Source organism: Alligator sinensis, unplaced genomic scaffold (genome assembly GCF_000455745.1).
Source record: "Alligator sinensis unplaced genomic scaffold, ASM45574v1 scaffold351_1, whole genome shotgun sequence".
NCBI lineage: Eukaryota > Metazoa > Chordata > Crocodylia > Alligatoridae > Alligator > Alligator sinensis.
In genome coordinates this window covers 52,381-68,034 of record NW_005842790.1, presented here as the reverse complement: position 1 = coordinate 68,034, position 15,654 = coordinate 52,381, and the positions used below count along the sequence as shown (strand labels likewise).

The window sequence follows — 15,654 nt, the reverse complement described above, 5'->3', positions numbered from 1 at the left end:
ATCACCCTCCTGTCCTCAGGTGTGGATGCTTTACCCCAGAGTTTGGTGTCATCAGCAAACTTGGCCAGTCCGCTTCTGACACCAATGTCCACATCATTGATGAAAATGTTAAATAGTATAGGCCCTAGGACAGAGCCTTGAGGGACCCCACTGGTCACAGCGCACCAAAACAATTGGTTCCCGTCGACCACCAGCCTCTGGGTCCTACTGCGGAGCCAATTCCCCAGCCAGCGGATCGTGGTGACATCGAGGCCGCAGTTAGCTAGTTTAGCCAAGAGGTGATTGTGGAACACCAGATAGAAGGCTTTTTTAAAGTCAAGGTATACAACGATGATCTCTTCCCCCTTGTCCAGGTGATAGGTCACCTGGTCATAAAAGGAAATGAGATTGGTCAAGCAAGACCTACCCGGAACAAACCCATGCTGGGTATCCCTCAGGATATTGCCTTCAGCTAGTCTGTTAAGGATGGCCTCCTTGATAATCTTTTCCAAGACCTTCCCCAGGATAGAGGTCAGGCTGATGGACCTGTAGTTTGCTGGATCTACTTTCCTCCCTTTCTTGAAGATAGGCATGACATTGGCCCTCTTCCAATCATCGGGCACTTCACCAGGGAGCCAAGAGCTCTCAAAGATCTGTGCCAGGGGCTGAGCTATGATGCTCGCCAGCTCCCTGAGTACCCTTGGGTGTAACCCAGAAGTTTGCTTCTGATGATGAGGTTAGCGAGGTTCGGTGCTTGTTTGAAGGCTAGGATGGGTGGCTCTGGGAAGATCTTTTTAAGAATACGATCTCTTTCTAGTACGGGTTGCAATTGTTTAAGGATTTTCCGTACGGGTTCGAGGGAGGGGTGATATGTCATAACCAGCGGTGTGCGATTTGTGGGGGGTTTTCTTCTGTACTGCAGCAGTTCTTCATGTGGTATCCAGGTGGCTCTTTCAAACGTGCCATCTCTCTCTCTGGAGGAGTGTCCTTTGGTGAAAGCTTTTTTAAGACTGGTGAGGTGGCAACCCCGGGTGTTCTCTTCAGTGCAAATTCGGTGGTATCTGAAGGCTTGGTATCGCAGCTTTTTTGGTGTGTTTAGGGCGATTGCTGGTTCTGTGCAGATATGTATGTTGGTCTGTGGGTTTCTTGTATAATGTGGTCTGAATTTTATCATTCTGGATACTGATCATTGTGTCTAAAAAGGAGATGTTGGTGCTGGAGTATTTTAGAGAAAGTTGGATGGAGGGATGGTGACTGAGTTCCATCAGAAATTCAACAATGAGAGATTGTCGGTTTTGAGTCCAAATGATGAAGATATCATCGATATATCTTAAGTATAATAAGGGTTTGATGGTGGAGTTCTTGAGGAATTCTTCTTCCAAGTGGCACATAAAAAGGCTGGCCTATTGTGGGGCCATTTTGGTGCCCACAGCTATAGAGAGGCCCATAACTTCTAAGCTGAATATGCTGAACACATCTGTAAAGAAAGAGAAGCAGCTTAGTTTGAGTAAGCAACTTAAAATCAGTCACAAAAAGCTTGGGAAAGAAGCAGTTTTATAGCATGTTAGAAAGGTAAAGAGGCACTGAAGGGCTAAGCACTTATATTTTCATGGGGTGACAGTATTGGGAATACCATGGCTGCTATTTTTTAATTCAGCATTGGATTCTGGTATCAGAATTCTTGGGTAACATTAAAAGTAAAGGTTGAGAGGCGAGTTAGGATCATGCTTTGAAATAAACCTTCCCAATACTCAACAATTACGTGCTCAACTAACAAAAAGAATATGCCCATTTCAGTTTGCAAAGAGGAGATTCAGATCTCTCAGCATCAAGCCTACCACAAGATCAAGAAAGCTGTGCTAGTTTAGTCGCATATTATCTGTCTGATGAGAAGAACTATGAGTCCTGGTCTATTAATTGGCATGGTAATTTTCTTTTCCATGATCTACCCATATACTCTTTTTATTTGGCTTTACATAAAGTAAAATGCACAAAAAAGGGAACATAATTCTAGACCTCCATGAAACTTCATGTCTTATATTTGGATATCAAGTATTGTGAACACAGCTTTTTACTTAGAACTCAAATCCATATACTGTGTTTAAAAAGGAACAAGTAGGCCTAGATTGAAAGTAAAGGCAATTGGATTTCCCCAATTTCCTCTTAAGGGGCAACTCATTCTGGGAGAGCAGTTTATATTCAGAACATTTAAAAAATATGCAATATTATGACAAGATTATTAAAAAAGCCTTTTAAAAGGCAAATGATACCCCAGGCCTTAGAATTTGTCATCATAATACGCACCACAGTGTCAATTTCTGCAGGGCTCACAATTCGAGAGACCTCATCAAATTCCTCCGGAGACATGGGTAAGAGGTTTTCTGTTGTCTGGAGTCGGGAAGGGTGACTAGAATGGAAAGAAGAGAAGTGACAAACTTTCACTGGGTTAACGTTAATTCTAATCAATTAGCAGCACCGATACACTATCGTTTCCCATGTCAAACTCTTCTATTTACCCGAATTCATTTCTAAGCATGATGCCCCTTGTATAAAGGGGTCTCATTCATTTTAAAAAACATGTAGGTATTACAGGAATGGGTCATCCAGTAAAATTATGAAGACCTCACGTGGCCGTTACTGCAGTTACACTACACAGGTGAGTTGTAGGTTGCCAAACTTCTGCAATAGATTCTACTAGCACAGAACTAGTGCGCATGCCTGTGCACAGTACTAATAAAGTCTTCAGGTAAATACTGACACTTGCACTCCTGGATCTCTAGAAAATGAATGACTATTAGAGCAAGAATTTTTCACAAATGAGGGCCTTCTACTAAGAATGCCCAGCTGCTAGCACTTAACTGCACGCTGAGACAGCATGTTTTACTCTGCAAAACAAGTGGGGCTTTACAGCCAGTACTGGGATACACCCTTATCTTCTAAAGACAAGTTATGACCCGAGTAGTTAATTTTCACATGCATTCAAATATGGGAGCAACCATAAATATACTACAAAGGCTTCCTCACTGTTTGCTACTATACGGTTGACTTCTTAATTGTACCTGGACAAGATTTGGTGTTGTTCTATCTGTTGGGCTTAGAAAAGTGTGTGAAGGGGGTGGGAGTAATTCATATGCATTTCTTAACACTTAAAATATACTGATTGACTGTGGAACACACAATCAGTTTTTTGAAAATCCAATGCTTCTATGTAAACTTACACTTCAGAAACAGAAATTAATTCAGTCTTTATGTATCCATGTCCTCTGGGGCCATCCAAATCCATAGGCTCTGAGGCTAAAAAAAACCAAGCAAAAAACCCCCAGACAAATAAAATCTCACTTTAGCAGGTTTTTCACTTCGTGAAAGAACATTATGAATTAAAGACATAGAACAAAAAACCCAAATATTAATTTTTGCAGTCACTATTAATAACGATTACAAGTGCTAGAACTAAAAGATAAGGAGACAGACTTTCTCTGCATTTCCTGTTGGCTTTCTTTGTGCATGTGATAGCACCCAAGTCAGCAAACAGTAAAGACAAGACGAAAAAGCATGTCCCTGATTCTCTTAGCCCACTACTACTTTGTGTAGCTACTGAAGTCACAGCAGCTCCATACAAGTGCCAGCTTCATATCTGGGAAACTAACTACAGTCCCCAGCTTATAATTACAGGATCATGGCAAAATATTACTGACTCACAGACAGTTGCATGACCTGATGCCGACAAGTGCCCATTTTTCAATTTATTGGATTCTATGTTAACAGACAGGGCCTTTTAAACCACATCTGGTTTAAAACTCTGAAGGTAAAGTTCAATCATTTAACTGCATGGCAGAACTTATCTGATACACCAGTGCTTCAATGACAAATGTGTCAATACTTCAGGACTCTAATGAAAACAAGTAATTGATATTACTTACTCTCCTTGGGTCTGGAATAGTATTTCCCAAAGGCGTTGTCTTTGGGAATATTTGGGTAGAGAAATCTCAGTGGATTTTCAGGAATGTTTTCAGCTGCCATCACTTTGTAATTGCGAATTATATCAGGAAATGTAACAGCTGAGAGCTCCTTCTTGGTATAAGGTTCTACTGAATGGAACTGAGGTTCTAGAGAAAAAGGAAGAAGGTGGATTCTATAGGTGTTCCAAAAGTATAGTGTAAGATGCAAAGAAAAAGCACAGCTAAGCTTACATATTTGGAGAGCCTCAGCTGAAGGAAGAGCCTTTTGGAATTAAACCTGATTTACCAGATTTGCAATTTTTTATTTTCCAAGCAAGTAGAGCTTTAGGAAGGAAAGAATAAAACAAAAATATAAGCAACAAAAGCTCCTTCCACATGTTTAGTCCCAGCTTGTGTTAACTTATCTTCACCCCTAGAAAGGGATTGTAATCAATCACACTGATTAATTAAACTGCACTGAAATTCACCAGAGGTGGCTCTTCTCTGCCTTTTCAGATAACATGCCATTCACATCACTTAATGTACTACTTTATTTGACCCAAACACCCCCAAGTGTTGTTAAGGAGGGGACCCACTGGGAAGCTTAAAGTTCTGGCTGGGTAAGCTGAGGAGGGGAAGGCAGGGGGGGGGGCAGGAACACTTGGCAAATTCTTCTATCAGCTGTTTATAGTTGTTGGTCTCAGTCAGGAGCTATAACTCTAGCTTCCTGCCTGAAGGGCCTGAGCTGTCCTACAGTATACAGGAGGATGCAGAGAAACTTCTTTTTGTACTTAGTGAAGATCCTGACTTGTCTCGGCTACCTTGGTTGGTGGATTTGTGAGTGAGGAGGAGAGTCAGAGTTTGGCTAGGCAGGCTGCTGAGCTGAGCTGCATGGCATCTTTTTCTTCAATCTGCTAGAAGACAGGTATTGGGGGTTGCTAGTGAAGTGTGGAAAATTAGGTGGTCAGCCTGGAGAAAAAAGAATATGGTGGGGGATAGGGAATGGGACCCTGGGGGAAGAAGTTACAGATTTGCTATGGATAAAGATGGAATGTTCAGCAGAAGATAAAATCAGAAGTAAACCAGTGCAGGAGTATGGAGGGAAGTGGAATGTGCATGTTGGGAAGAAAGCAGTATGTAGTGGGATGAGGATTTTGGAATTAGTTTCCTACAAAAGGATACTATTGGAGAAGCTGCCAGTCCCTGCTGAAGTATGAAAGCGGTGGACTTTTGGGTATATCGGCTATACTGGTTAAAGCATGTTCAGCATGCATTAGCTATGGCTTATTATTATATGAACTTGTTATCTGCATGGCCAGGTGATGGATTTTACGTGCTGTCAGGGTCTTCCTATGTGAAAGAGACACAAGACTAAGAATTTTTAACTTGAATTTGTTACCTACATTGTAAAACCAAGATCAATCTCTGTACTCACCATTTGGGGATCCTTCTACCCATGTAAAAGTGATAGCTCCTTCTCTGCTACTTTCACTAAATCTCAGTAAAAATGTCCCTGGCCTCTGGTCCTTTAACAGTGCACGCTCCCTTTCCTTACTGATAAAGCCCATGATGCAGCTGTGGTATTGAAGAGAAAAACATTATAAAGTTAACATTGAAATGAAGAATTTGAAGTATACCTCATAACTAAGCATGGAATCTGTCCAATTGGTTTATTAATAGAAGAATATTATGCGTGTCTTTTTAACAACACCAACAATATAAAAATGTAAGAAGTAATTTTTGTGGTGCTGGAAAACATGTTGCCCATGTTTTTCCAGCAGATCAAAAGCAAAAGTGTTAAAGACCTTTCCAAAACACTGAAATACAACCTCCCCCCAAAAATGCTTTTTATTCAAGGAGGAGGTCAAAATTACTCTGAGCCCTTTCTCTTTCTTCATACAAATACCCATCTAAAGAAAGTTAATAGCTAGCAGAAATCTTTTTTTTTTTTTTTTTTTTTTTGTCCGTAAATACACAGCTGTTTTGGATGCTCTTGGTTACTCTGACAAAGGTGTCTCTGATTACAACTCTCAATCACTTGTCTGGCAACTTTCAACTTGATCTATGAAAAATGCTATTTCAGTTTTTGCTATATTGATATAGGTGCTATGCATATGCAATTAGAGTTCATCAGCTTAAAAAAAAAAACCAAAACATTAAATGTCTGGCAGTCTAATTTATACCCCCTCATCAGTCCAAGTGGTTACTATCTCATTCCTTAAGTAACTTTGTTATTGGGATTCCTAAAAATGCTAGTAAACATTTTAAACCCTTTGGCTGGTTTTCCAAACCTATATTTCTTTTCTTGTAAACCTTTTGTTACCAGACAGTACTCAGGTTAAATGGAAACAAAGGGTCCTTTAATTTGCTTTTTAATTAAAGAGCTGAGCAGAGATGGAAACGGAAGACTGGGAGGAAATAAAATGCTGTTCAAGAGCCGGATATCTACAAAATGTTTTTCTTTATTATTGTACTGAAATGGAACTCCACATTCAAAAGATAAACACCTAGTTTCCCTCAAGTCAGCAGCAACATTTTATGAACTTCAAAGGGGCAAAGATTTTATCCAATGTACTTAAATTTATATTTTCATTTTTGGGGGAGGGGTGTGTGTGAGGGAGCTGAGCCATATGGCTAAATCTTAAAAAAACAAAAAACAACCCCCCCACCCCCCAAAAAAACAAACCCCAAACAAAAAAACCCCCTCTGCAGCCAGCAGTTTCTATTATTATATCCAAGTAGGAACTGAACAGTTAGGAAAATCTGGACCCATTAGTGGATGTGGATCATCAGTTTGAATATCTGTCTGTAGCAAAACAGAGTTAAGATGTCAGCCATGTTTACTGTGAGCATTTGGATGGGTAATTTTGAGGGAAGCTGCCAGAGCAGAGCTGTGTATAGTATTAGACAGAACACGGAGATGAGAACATGTAAAACTTGACTCTGTTCCTGTAAATTCTGGGCCCTATTCAACAAGGTACTGAAGTATTGACCTATTTTGAAATGCATGGAAAATTCTGTTACTTATGTGCTTAAGCATCCTATTCAATCAAAGCTCGGATCCATAAAATTCCTGACTCGTGCTTATTAGATCTGTAAAGCAGTATTCCCTTGCAAAAAGGTACCACCCCAAAATAACTATCTAACATGGTAAGAACATTTTTTGGCACAATCAATAAATAACTAGTGAAAGCAAGGACAGTTTCAAAATGTTCCTACTTTGCTATTTTAAATCATGAAGGTTTCCCAGAATAAAACCACGAGCTGTTTGCAAGACTCTAAAAATAAGTCTGAATTTGAACTGACAGCTGAAGTACAGGATTAAGACCTCATTTTAGCTTGCTTTGGGCAATGGGCATTTTTTATTACTGAAATGACTACATATGTGACATTAGCAATAGTGGAATCCAAGGTTTACTAAACCAGGATAAAAAGGAGAATGGAACTGGTTTTCAGCTTTATTAAGAAGAGCTTGGAAAAGAGCTTTATTACTTAATATTTTAATCATTTAATCAGTGAAGATTAGTCTTTGGAGTTGGACTCCACGTCATTGAATTCTCAGAATACCAATAAATTCAGCTGCTGCCACCTACAGGTAGCCCACAAATGCAAGATTTTCAGATACAGGGAAATGATGCAAGACAAGGGTTGTCAACTGAGGGTATGAGGCCGGTTGGACGTGGGGCGTGAGGGAGAGTTTGCACATGGCTGTAGCTGCCACGGCCACCCACCAACCCATGCTGCTGCCGCTCCGCATCCGACCGCATGCCACCCCCTCCAGCCCTCCCTGCCCCCGTCCCACCTGCTCCACATCCGGCTGCCGGGGGGTACCCTTATTAAAAAAGATGGACAACCTCTGTTGTAAGAGATCCCCTCTGTCTTAACTTGCTATACTCCAGCTTGTGTAAGCAACCAGTTCTGTTTCTGGCTGTGATGAAAGTTCATAGTGCAAAGGACTGAACAGGTAGTGCTATTTCATTTGATGTGAAATTATTCTGTCCTTTGCCGCTGGAGGCAATAAAATGCATTCAGTCACTGAATTTTCATGTAACTCTGCTTCAGCTAACATGCAAAGGGTCCATCTGTCTCCTCGTGGGTTCGAGAACTAGCCTACTTGCCCAGTTTGAGTCCCACTTATTTTGAGCACAACTGTCTCCATAAATGTGTCCATAGGTTTGTGACATCACCTAACAATTTTCATTAACTCCATTTCAGATTCTTACCCATCGTTCCAGAGGCAGAGAAGGTGCTTCTTAATAAGTTCAAGGATTCCCTCAATCCACAACCAGAAGGGAAAATTTTTATCGCTTATATTTTCCTGAAATGCAAGACCCAAATAACTTATAACCAGTATTGATTGTGCTGCAATCTTCGTGCCCACATCCTGATGCAGTTCCTACTACCTCTCTCCTTCCACATTTTTTTTCCTTTCTGTTCTTCTCCCACCCTGACACATTTGTTCTCTTTACACACTTTACAATTTGTTTATCCTTTTTTTCCCACTGCTCTTGCTTTCTTTTTCTGTCTCCTTCTCTTCCTTTCCCCTCATCCCAAATACCTCAAGCTTCCCCATATGGTAGGAGGAGAGATGCTGCTGGGGATGAAGAGCATATAATAGTACTATCCAAAGCTGATCTGCATGGCATGGGAACAGGAGATAGCTGCCTGTAGGGGTGGCAGGCTCAGGCACCACCTGGCCAGTTCAAACTATGTTGCAGTTAATCTTCACTGCAGAGTTACGACATAAGTTCTTGGTTGTGCCCCTCATGTGGCTCCCATCAAAACACAGCCAATCACTGACTCAACATTGGTGCTTTAACCACAGGTAGCTGGTCTTTCTGCAGGGGAACAGATTCGACCACAAGTCTGCTTTAACTTGGGTTAGTAACCAGCCCTGGTGACAGTGCTGACAAGCTATTCAGCTAAGGGCACCTTCTTATCATTCTCTCTGGGCTTTATTTTATTTTATTGCTTTTGTCCTCTACCTACTTCCTTCTTGGGTACCAGAAATCAACTATTAGTTTAAGTGCCTGTGTGCTGTGTTTAAACCCTAACGAATAGAAAGGATTTTAAAGAACTCTTATGTTACCTTTATAGATACAGTGGCAATTGGATGGTTGGGGATTGGAGAGGGCAGGGACAGAAATCCAGGATCTTGTGGGATTTTTTGTTTGTTTGTTTGTTTTTGTGTCCCGTTTCCACCTCCCCCACCCCCTCCCATCTACTAGGATCCTCTCAACTACTCTGCTGGGGCCTTCCCTGGGTCTGGGAAGCAATTTGTAGTGTGCACCACTGATCTGTTCCAGTCCACTTAGCACTTTTCATGACAAGTAAACTGGAGAATTTCACTCTTTTGTTTAACTACTGAGTTTCCTCATGTGGGGATTCACAGAGTGCTGGAATAAAAGCCAGTAACAGCAGATTAACAGGCTATGATGCATGTATTCAATGTAACATAAAAGTACAAAAATGCCTATTCTGTGCTCTAGATCAATGGTTCTCAACCTCTTTTGTACCAAGACCCATTTGTAAACATTGATGGCCAATCCCAACCCAGTGCTCCTCACTACAAACCCATTATCCCCAACCCCCAGATCTCAGTGCTCCCCGGGGTGGGTATGGAGGCAAGGGAGTGTGTATGGAGCATGGCGGGGCTCATGCAGCCCCTTGCAGGCTGGAACTCTGCCAGCCTGCAAGGGGAAAAACCATGGTTTCCTACATTTTTTCTCCTTTAAAGGAGAAACCATTTTTAAAGTTTGTTCATGACTGTTGCATATACAACAATCGCAAATATATCTTGCGACACAGAGGTTGAGAAACACTGCTCTAGATGCCTCCTACGGAAATAGATACAGTCTGTTTAAAAGATGTACACAGATTAGCAGTGCAATTTCTCTTCATATGGCTTATGAGCCAGCCATAACTTAAAATATTACCCTGTTACCTAAACATTAGCCTGCTTAGCACCTCAACTCAAAGAAATGATCACCCTAAGGAATTCTTAAATGAGCAAAGATGCTGTTTTTGTCTTCACTAGTTAACTTGAACATATTACCTACCTTGCAAAATTTGGTCCAAGGAATGTAGCCATCAAGGGAGCTTCCACTTGTTGGACCTAAACAACATAGGAAACTGATTTTACCCAACAGTGTTGATACTCAGAAGTAACAATTAAGCTCAAGATTAAGTGAAGGTGAAGCAAACATGGAAATGCATCTATTTCTAAATATCTGGCTGAGTATTTGCTGAGTAGAGAGAGGAGGATTTGTCCCATTATTTCTGTTTTCTCACAAATAATACTGGGCCTAAATCTATACACTCTAACACTGTAGCATCCTTGGTCACACAGAAAACACGTCACAGCCACAAATATCAGATCCCCTGACTTCCAAGCTTGGTGTAAACTACACGATTCTCTATTAGAATCATGTACACCTTGTTTCAAAAAATGTCCGTCTTTTAGAAATGACTCTCATTTATGGCAAAGGGGTCTCAGGGTACTCTAATTACTGGTTGCCTGTCCTCTGCAAACTATATATAAAGACCAAGTCATCCTTTATCTTTATGGTACAGACCTTGTTAATTAAACAAATATTTAATTAAACAAGCATTCATCCAGCTTTAAGTACAACATCTGAAAAAGGATTAGGGAAGTGGACCAATCTTCTCATTGCTTAAGTGGGGGGAAGTAAAGAAAGTGAACAGTTAAGGACACTTGATAGAAAGCTGCCTTGTGCTGTGTAGATCTTCTTTGCCAGCACCCCCTATGTTCCTTCTGGAAACAAACAGGTGTGGGTGGAACTGATCCATCTGCTTCTGTTCCTGGGAGAAGCATAAGGGGGTGGCACATCCTGAGGCAACTCCTGCCTGCTTTAGGATGATTAGAGAGCCCTAATCAAGGCAGAGTATGTGTACATGGCACAGCCCTTCCCAGGCTGGATGTGCAGCAAGCACGGGCAATTTCAGTTGGAGGCAGCAGAACCCATCTGAGAAGCTTTGAGTCGAACTCAGGCACAACCAACACTGATTCTCAGCTGGGATGCTACCACAATCAAAAAAGGTGGCAGTGGTGGGATGCTGTGATCCTAAAAAGAATAAGAACCACTAGTTTAGCTATTAAAATCTAGCACAAAATAGTGGCGGGTGGATAAGTTTGACTGTAATGCATTTATAGCTGATATTTGCAAAAAGAATTACAAATTAAACATCCAACATGATTCTGAGTTGTTTACAAAAACTGAACTTTCTTCATGAAAAAGGGAACTTAAGATCATAGTAGTGTGAAAGTTCATTCCATTTGTTGCCCAGCAGTAAGAGATACCTAGCTCCAACAGTGAAAGAAATCATCTAGTTACTTAAAAGTAAAAAGAAAGAACATAAAGTTTATATATAATAGGAAATACTGTCTGATGACCATACCAAGTAGTTTCTCCCCCAGCATGCTCAACTGATCTGCATTAAGTCCCCGTTTTGTTACAGATGAAAACTGCCAACTCAGAACTTCAGAAAGCTGAGACCATCTTGCACAAGCTGGATTCAGAAAGAAGGACAAGGTCTATAGCAAAACAAATGCAGAGTATTAACACATGCAATTTACCCTGAAAGTACCTTCTTATAAAAGGTACTGAATTTGCATAAATAAATATGAAGTTTGAAAATAAAACAACAATTTCAATATATATATATAATAGTTTCTGCTAGCCAAGGAAAAGCAGTTTGCAATGAGTTCTCCTCCACGGAAGAGCAAGATATGGGTTTAATCTTACAGAATAGAACCCTAATGTTACTTAGGTAGAGTGGATTTTATTTCTGAATAGGTAACTAATATAGGAAGGAAAAGAAACAAAGATCTGATAATACAGCTGGAAAATGTGACAACAGAAAGGATCATGCAAAATTTTCTGCCTTGTAAAAAGTCAAAAACCAATACAAAAATTCCTGGTCTGAAAATAAGTGAACCTCTGAGCAAGATACGATTCTATAAAATATTGTACATTTCCATGAAAAGACAACCATTGAAATTATGCAATAGGCTTAATACGTCATTCAAAGAATCTTCAAATTTTATCTTACGTTGAGGCCCTTAAATAAAAGGAAGTGCTTTATAAGTACCTTGGTTTCACTAGTCAGCATGTTGTACCACAAAATAGAAGCCCATCCACTTGGAAGCTGGCTCACGTTTGAAATCACAACAATAGGAAGGGATGCGGTCTAAAAATAGAGACACTTCTTTCAAATAATGTGGCATACAGATATACTCTTGAATATGTTACAATGTAAACATCTACACAGTAGCAGACACAATAATGTAGTATCAGGAAAACATAAACAATAATATAGTGGGGGACGGGGACAAAACACCTCAAACCTGACTAGTATGAAGGACTGTAGTTAAGTGTTGGTGGAGTGCTATAATTATATTTACAAAAAGTTTTCTTTGCTATTGCCTATTTTTGCATGTAACTTTCCAAAACATTCCTTCTTGGGTTGAAATTTATAGGAAGGACAGTTGGCTTTCTTTGGAGATTGCCTGCAACTAAGCAACCTTCAGTTCTCAAAAGAAGGCAGCTGCATGATGTATTCGAATGCTATGCTGTGGAGCTGATTTGGTCCTAATGGGTTTTTAAGATCCAGTGTTCAATGCTAGGATTGGAAAGACTAAAAAATGTGAAGTACTATTGCTCTAAGCAGTGACCTTGCTACAGACTGTCACTATAGCTAGAAAACAAACTCATGAGAAAAATACTTACTACTTTAACATTATTTGGACTCTCTGTGCAAATGAGGTACTAAGAACTGATTCAGTCTCATCTAACAGATAACCATACCTCTAGATCTACTACCAATCCAGGCTGACATAGCTGAGTCTCAAAGCTCAGAGAATGAAGTTCTTCTGTTACAATGAGAGGCCCCTTAAAAAAAAAAAAAGAATTAAGCTGCTATGCTTTGTAGCAATGCCCATTATCCTACTTGATACTGTACAGAAAACAATTTGGTAAATTTTCTCATTTCCCTAATGTTGGATAATTATGAAATTACTGTCAGTGTTAGTCCAAAGAATGTTTCAGGCAGGTCACAACCTCTTACCTGTGTGGTTGGGTTGGGGCTGGACCATGCCCCCTCCCCTCCTCAACCCCCACATGGGGCTGGGCTGGGGCTGTGTCAAGCCCCCTTCTCCCCATAGGACCCAGTTAGGGCTGAGCTGCTACCTCCCTGCCTCCCTCCGCATGACTGGATAGGGTGCAACTGAGCCCACCCCAGGCACTGGATCAGGACCATCGGCTGGATCGGGCCTGCGGATGGACTGGACCCATCTGGCCTGTTGTTGGGCAAAAAGGTTGAGCACCACTGATCTAAACTTTAAAAATCAGTGCACTTTCTACAGGTCACCCGCTCTGGCAAATGTTACACTGATGTTCTTTAACTTGGCTCTACTCTACAATTCCACCTTCTAGAAAGTAAGGAGTCTCCCATGCCCTTCAGTTCACTTTCTGTGAATTTCTAGCTTGTGAATCTTCCCTTGCAGGCTTCCTCCTGGGACTGGATGGTCTGGCCTATTAACAGGCATTTAATCCCTATCTTTATATCAAAATTACACCAAAAGAGAGAAAGTTGGTGTTACTTACCTCATTAGTTCTGTTTCCTGCATTTTTTTGTTCTTTTAATTGCTGCAGACAAGAGAGATTTGCAAATAAATAACAGCTGCATTTGAAAAAGTGACTTGCAAATCAGAAGATAAAAACAAGTGAATGTAAGTTTACATTAACTGAGTAGTGTTTGCACAGTCCATTCTGCTTAACTGGTTATGAATCTGCTGCATTAGCGTCTGATCCCACTTAGCTTCCAGTTGTAAAAGCCAGACAATCAGACCATAGACTGATTCTGTTTTACTACCGACTATATCTTTATTAAGCATTTGGCTTAGAAAAGTACAGCCTGAACAAATGCCATACCATGCTGTTTTGCTGTTACAACTGTGCGCAAGAGTCCTTCCTTAAAGGGACTACAGGCAAGCAAAACAGTTATTTATTAAGTTTATCCCACCTATTTAATAATGGCTTATAATTTTAGAGTGGAAGATAATTAGTCAAGGAGAATATCAGTAAACTCTGTACCACTGTCAGTGCCCCAGATATGCAGGGGGGAAGGATCCCAAAATTAATTAGGTTAAATGAGCATTTGATTCCTCTTCAGATGTGATGATACCAGCCTTCTCAAAACAGTATAACAATGCGGTTATTTCCTCTGCTAGATGTTTGGAGCGCTCTGTAACAGCCCCTTTCCTAGACAATTCAACTGTTGACTTGGCCAGTGCTTCAAGAGCCCTCTGTGGAACCATTTCAAAAGCTCTTCTCTGCCTGGCATATTCTGACCAACCATTACTGCAACAATCCTTGTTTCCTCATTTTAATCCCAGAAACTGCTACCTTACTACAGTTCCTTAGAAGCACTTATTCTAGGCCATATGGGAGTAAAAGCTTTCCAGTACAGTAATCATTGCTAAGATTATGAACCAACCTTGCTTTCATTAAAGCTGGTGGGAAAACTCCATATGTAGAAGTTACTTGGCTACTTGAGACCATTTAAGCAGGAGGCATTAACAATGAGTAAGTATGTAATCAGTGACTTCTGTACTTAAAGGAAGATCTGTGACAAACAATGACTTAGGACAGAACTGTCTAACTGGCGCCTTGGGACCAGTTGTGATCTGTGAGAAGTTAAGTCACAGCCCCCAGGCTTCTATGTGGCTTCCACTCCCCCACATTGCTCCCTCCTCTGGCTTCTGCTGTCTGCCCCCATCCCAAGCAGCAGTGTGGGCAGGGGAGTGTGTGGGGTGGGGGTAGGGGAGTGGTGCCCATGCATCATGCATGCCTAGGGGGCCCCTGGCACTTAGAAGTTAAGACAGCCTGATTTAAGAGATTAAAAAGGTCCCTCATGGTCATCTAAAATGCCAAGAGATGTGGGGAATTAATGTGTCCCTTACCAAATGTCTGAATTCTGCTGCTAGACTTCCATTGGTAGATTCTTCCATGTTCATTACTTTTGTATTTGTTCCCAAAATGTTAAATTTTCTGAATCTACAAAAAGAGCAGAAGAATTATGAGACTGCTCATTAAACTGTTACCCCTATTAAAAATAGAGAAACGTGTGGATGTCACATACCCTTTCACTGTGTTCTTCTCATTCACATCTCTGCAAAAAAAGATTCAGAACTCTTAAGTTCCAAAAATTAAATGCATACACACATTTCTTTCCCCTCATTCTTGTAAGTGACAGCAATAACTGAACTGTGAAAAGACTTTGTGAAAAACATTAATGTGTCTTTTTTCCAAAGTTTTGTGAAACAAAAAAAATGCATAATCAGGTGTCACATTTGTTTAAGCAAAATGAACGCCAAATTAAAAATATGTCATACTACACCAAATACTTTACTAAAGCACAGGTTTTTCTAAGATAGCTTTATAATGAAATTGTACTATGCTGTTGGTAAACCGTGTTACTGGACTACTATACAGATAGCTAATGAGTTACTTGCATTCAAAGCAGTGTGAAGTGCTTGAAAATGGGGTTAGAACTTACTATTTCACTTGCATCGATTTTGCCAAGTCTTTAGCTATGCCAAATCACTCATGTGATTTTATGAATTCTGTTTGGTATTTGTCTTAACACCCTAGGCCTCCTGAGTCAAGTTATTATGTATGAATCTCAGCTTTCCTTTTAAGTTCATTTCTAGCCC

The 15,654-nt window shown here is 40.5% G+C and overlaps 1 protein-coding gene across 1 annotated transcript in view; it reads right to left on the bottom strand.

Annotated features, from left to right (window-relative positions):
- Positions 1 to 1,237: 1,237 nt before the first annotated feature.
- STAT1 (signal transducer and activator of transcription 1) overlaps positions 1,238 to 15,654 on the bottom strand; it is a 33,110-nt gene continuing 18,693 nt past the window's right edge. The window contains exons 11-23 of the mRNA XM_014525351.2: positions 15,081 to 15,110; positions 14,902 to 14,995; positions 13,544 to 13,585; positions 12,746 to 12,829; positions 12,030 to 12,128; positions 11,337 to 11,472; positions 9,977 to 10,032; positions 8,141 to 8,235; positions 5,353 to 5,492; positions 3,900 to 4,085; positions 3,198 to 3,273; positions 2,284 to 2,386; positions 1,238 to 1,456 (exon numbers count right to left, since the gene is read on the bottom strand). Of these exons, the coding sequence (XP_014380837.1) occupies positions 1,433 to 1,456; positions 2,284 to 2,386; positions 3,198 to 3,273; positions 3,900 to 4,085; positions 5,353 to 5,492; positions 8,141 to 8,235; positions 9,977 to 10,032; positions 11,337 to 11,472; positions 12,030 to 12,128; positions 12,746 to 12,829; positions 13,544 to 13,585; positions 14,902 to 14,995; positions 15,081 to 15,110 (1,165 nt within the window). The 3' untranslated portion in view covers positions 1,238 to 1,432. The remainder of the gene's footprint in view (positions 1,457 to 2,283; positions 2,387 to 3,197; positions 3,274 to 3,899; positions 4,086 to 5,352; positions 5,493 to 8,140; positions 8,236 to 9,976; positions 10,033 to 11,336; positions 11,473 to 12,029; positions 12,129 to 12,745; positions 12,830 to 13,543; positions 13,586 to 14,901; positions 14,996 to 15,080; positions 15,111 to 15,654) is intronic.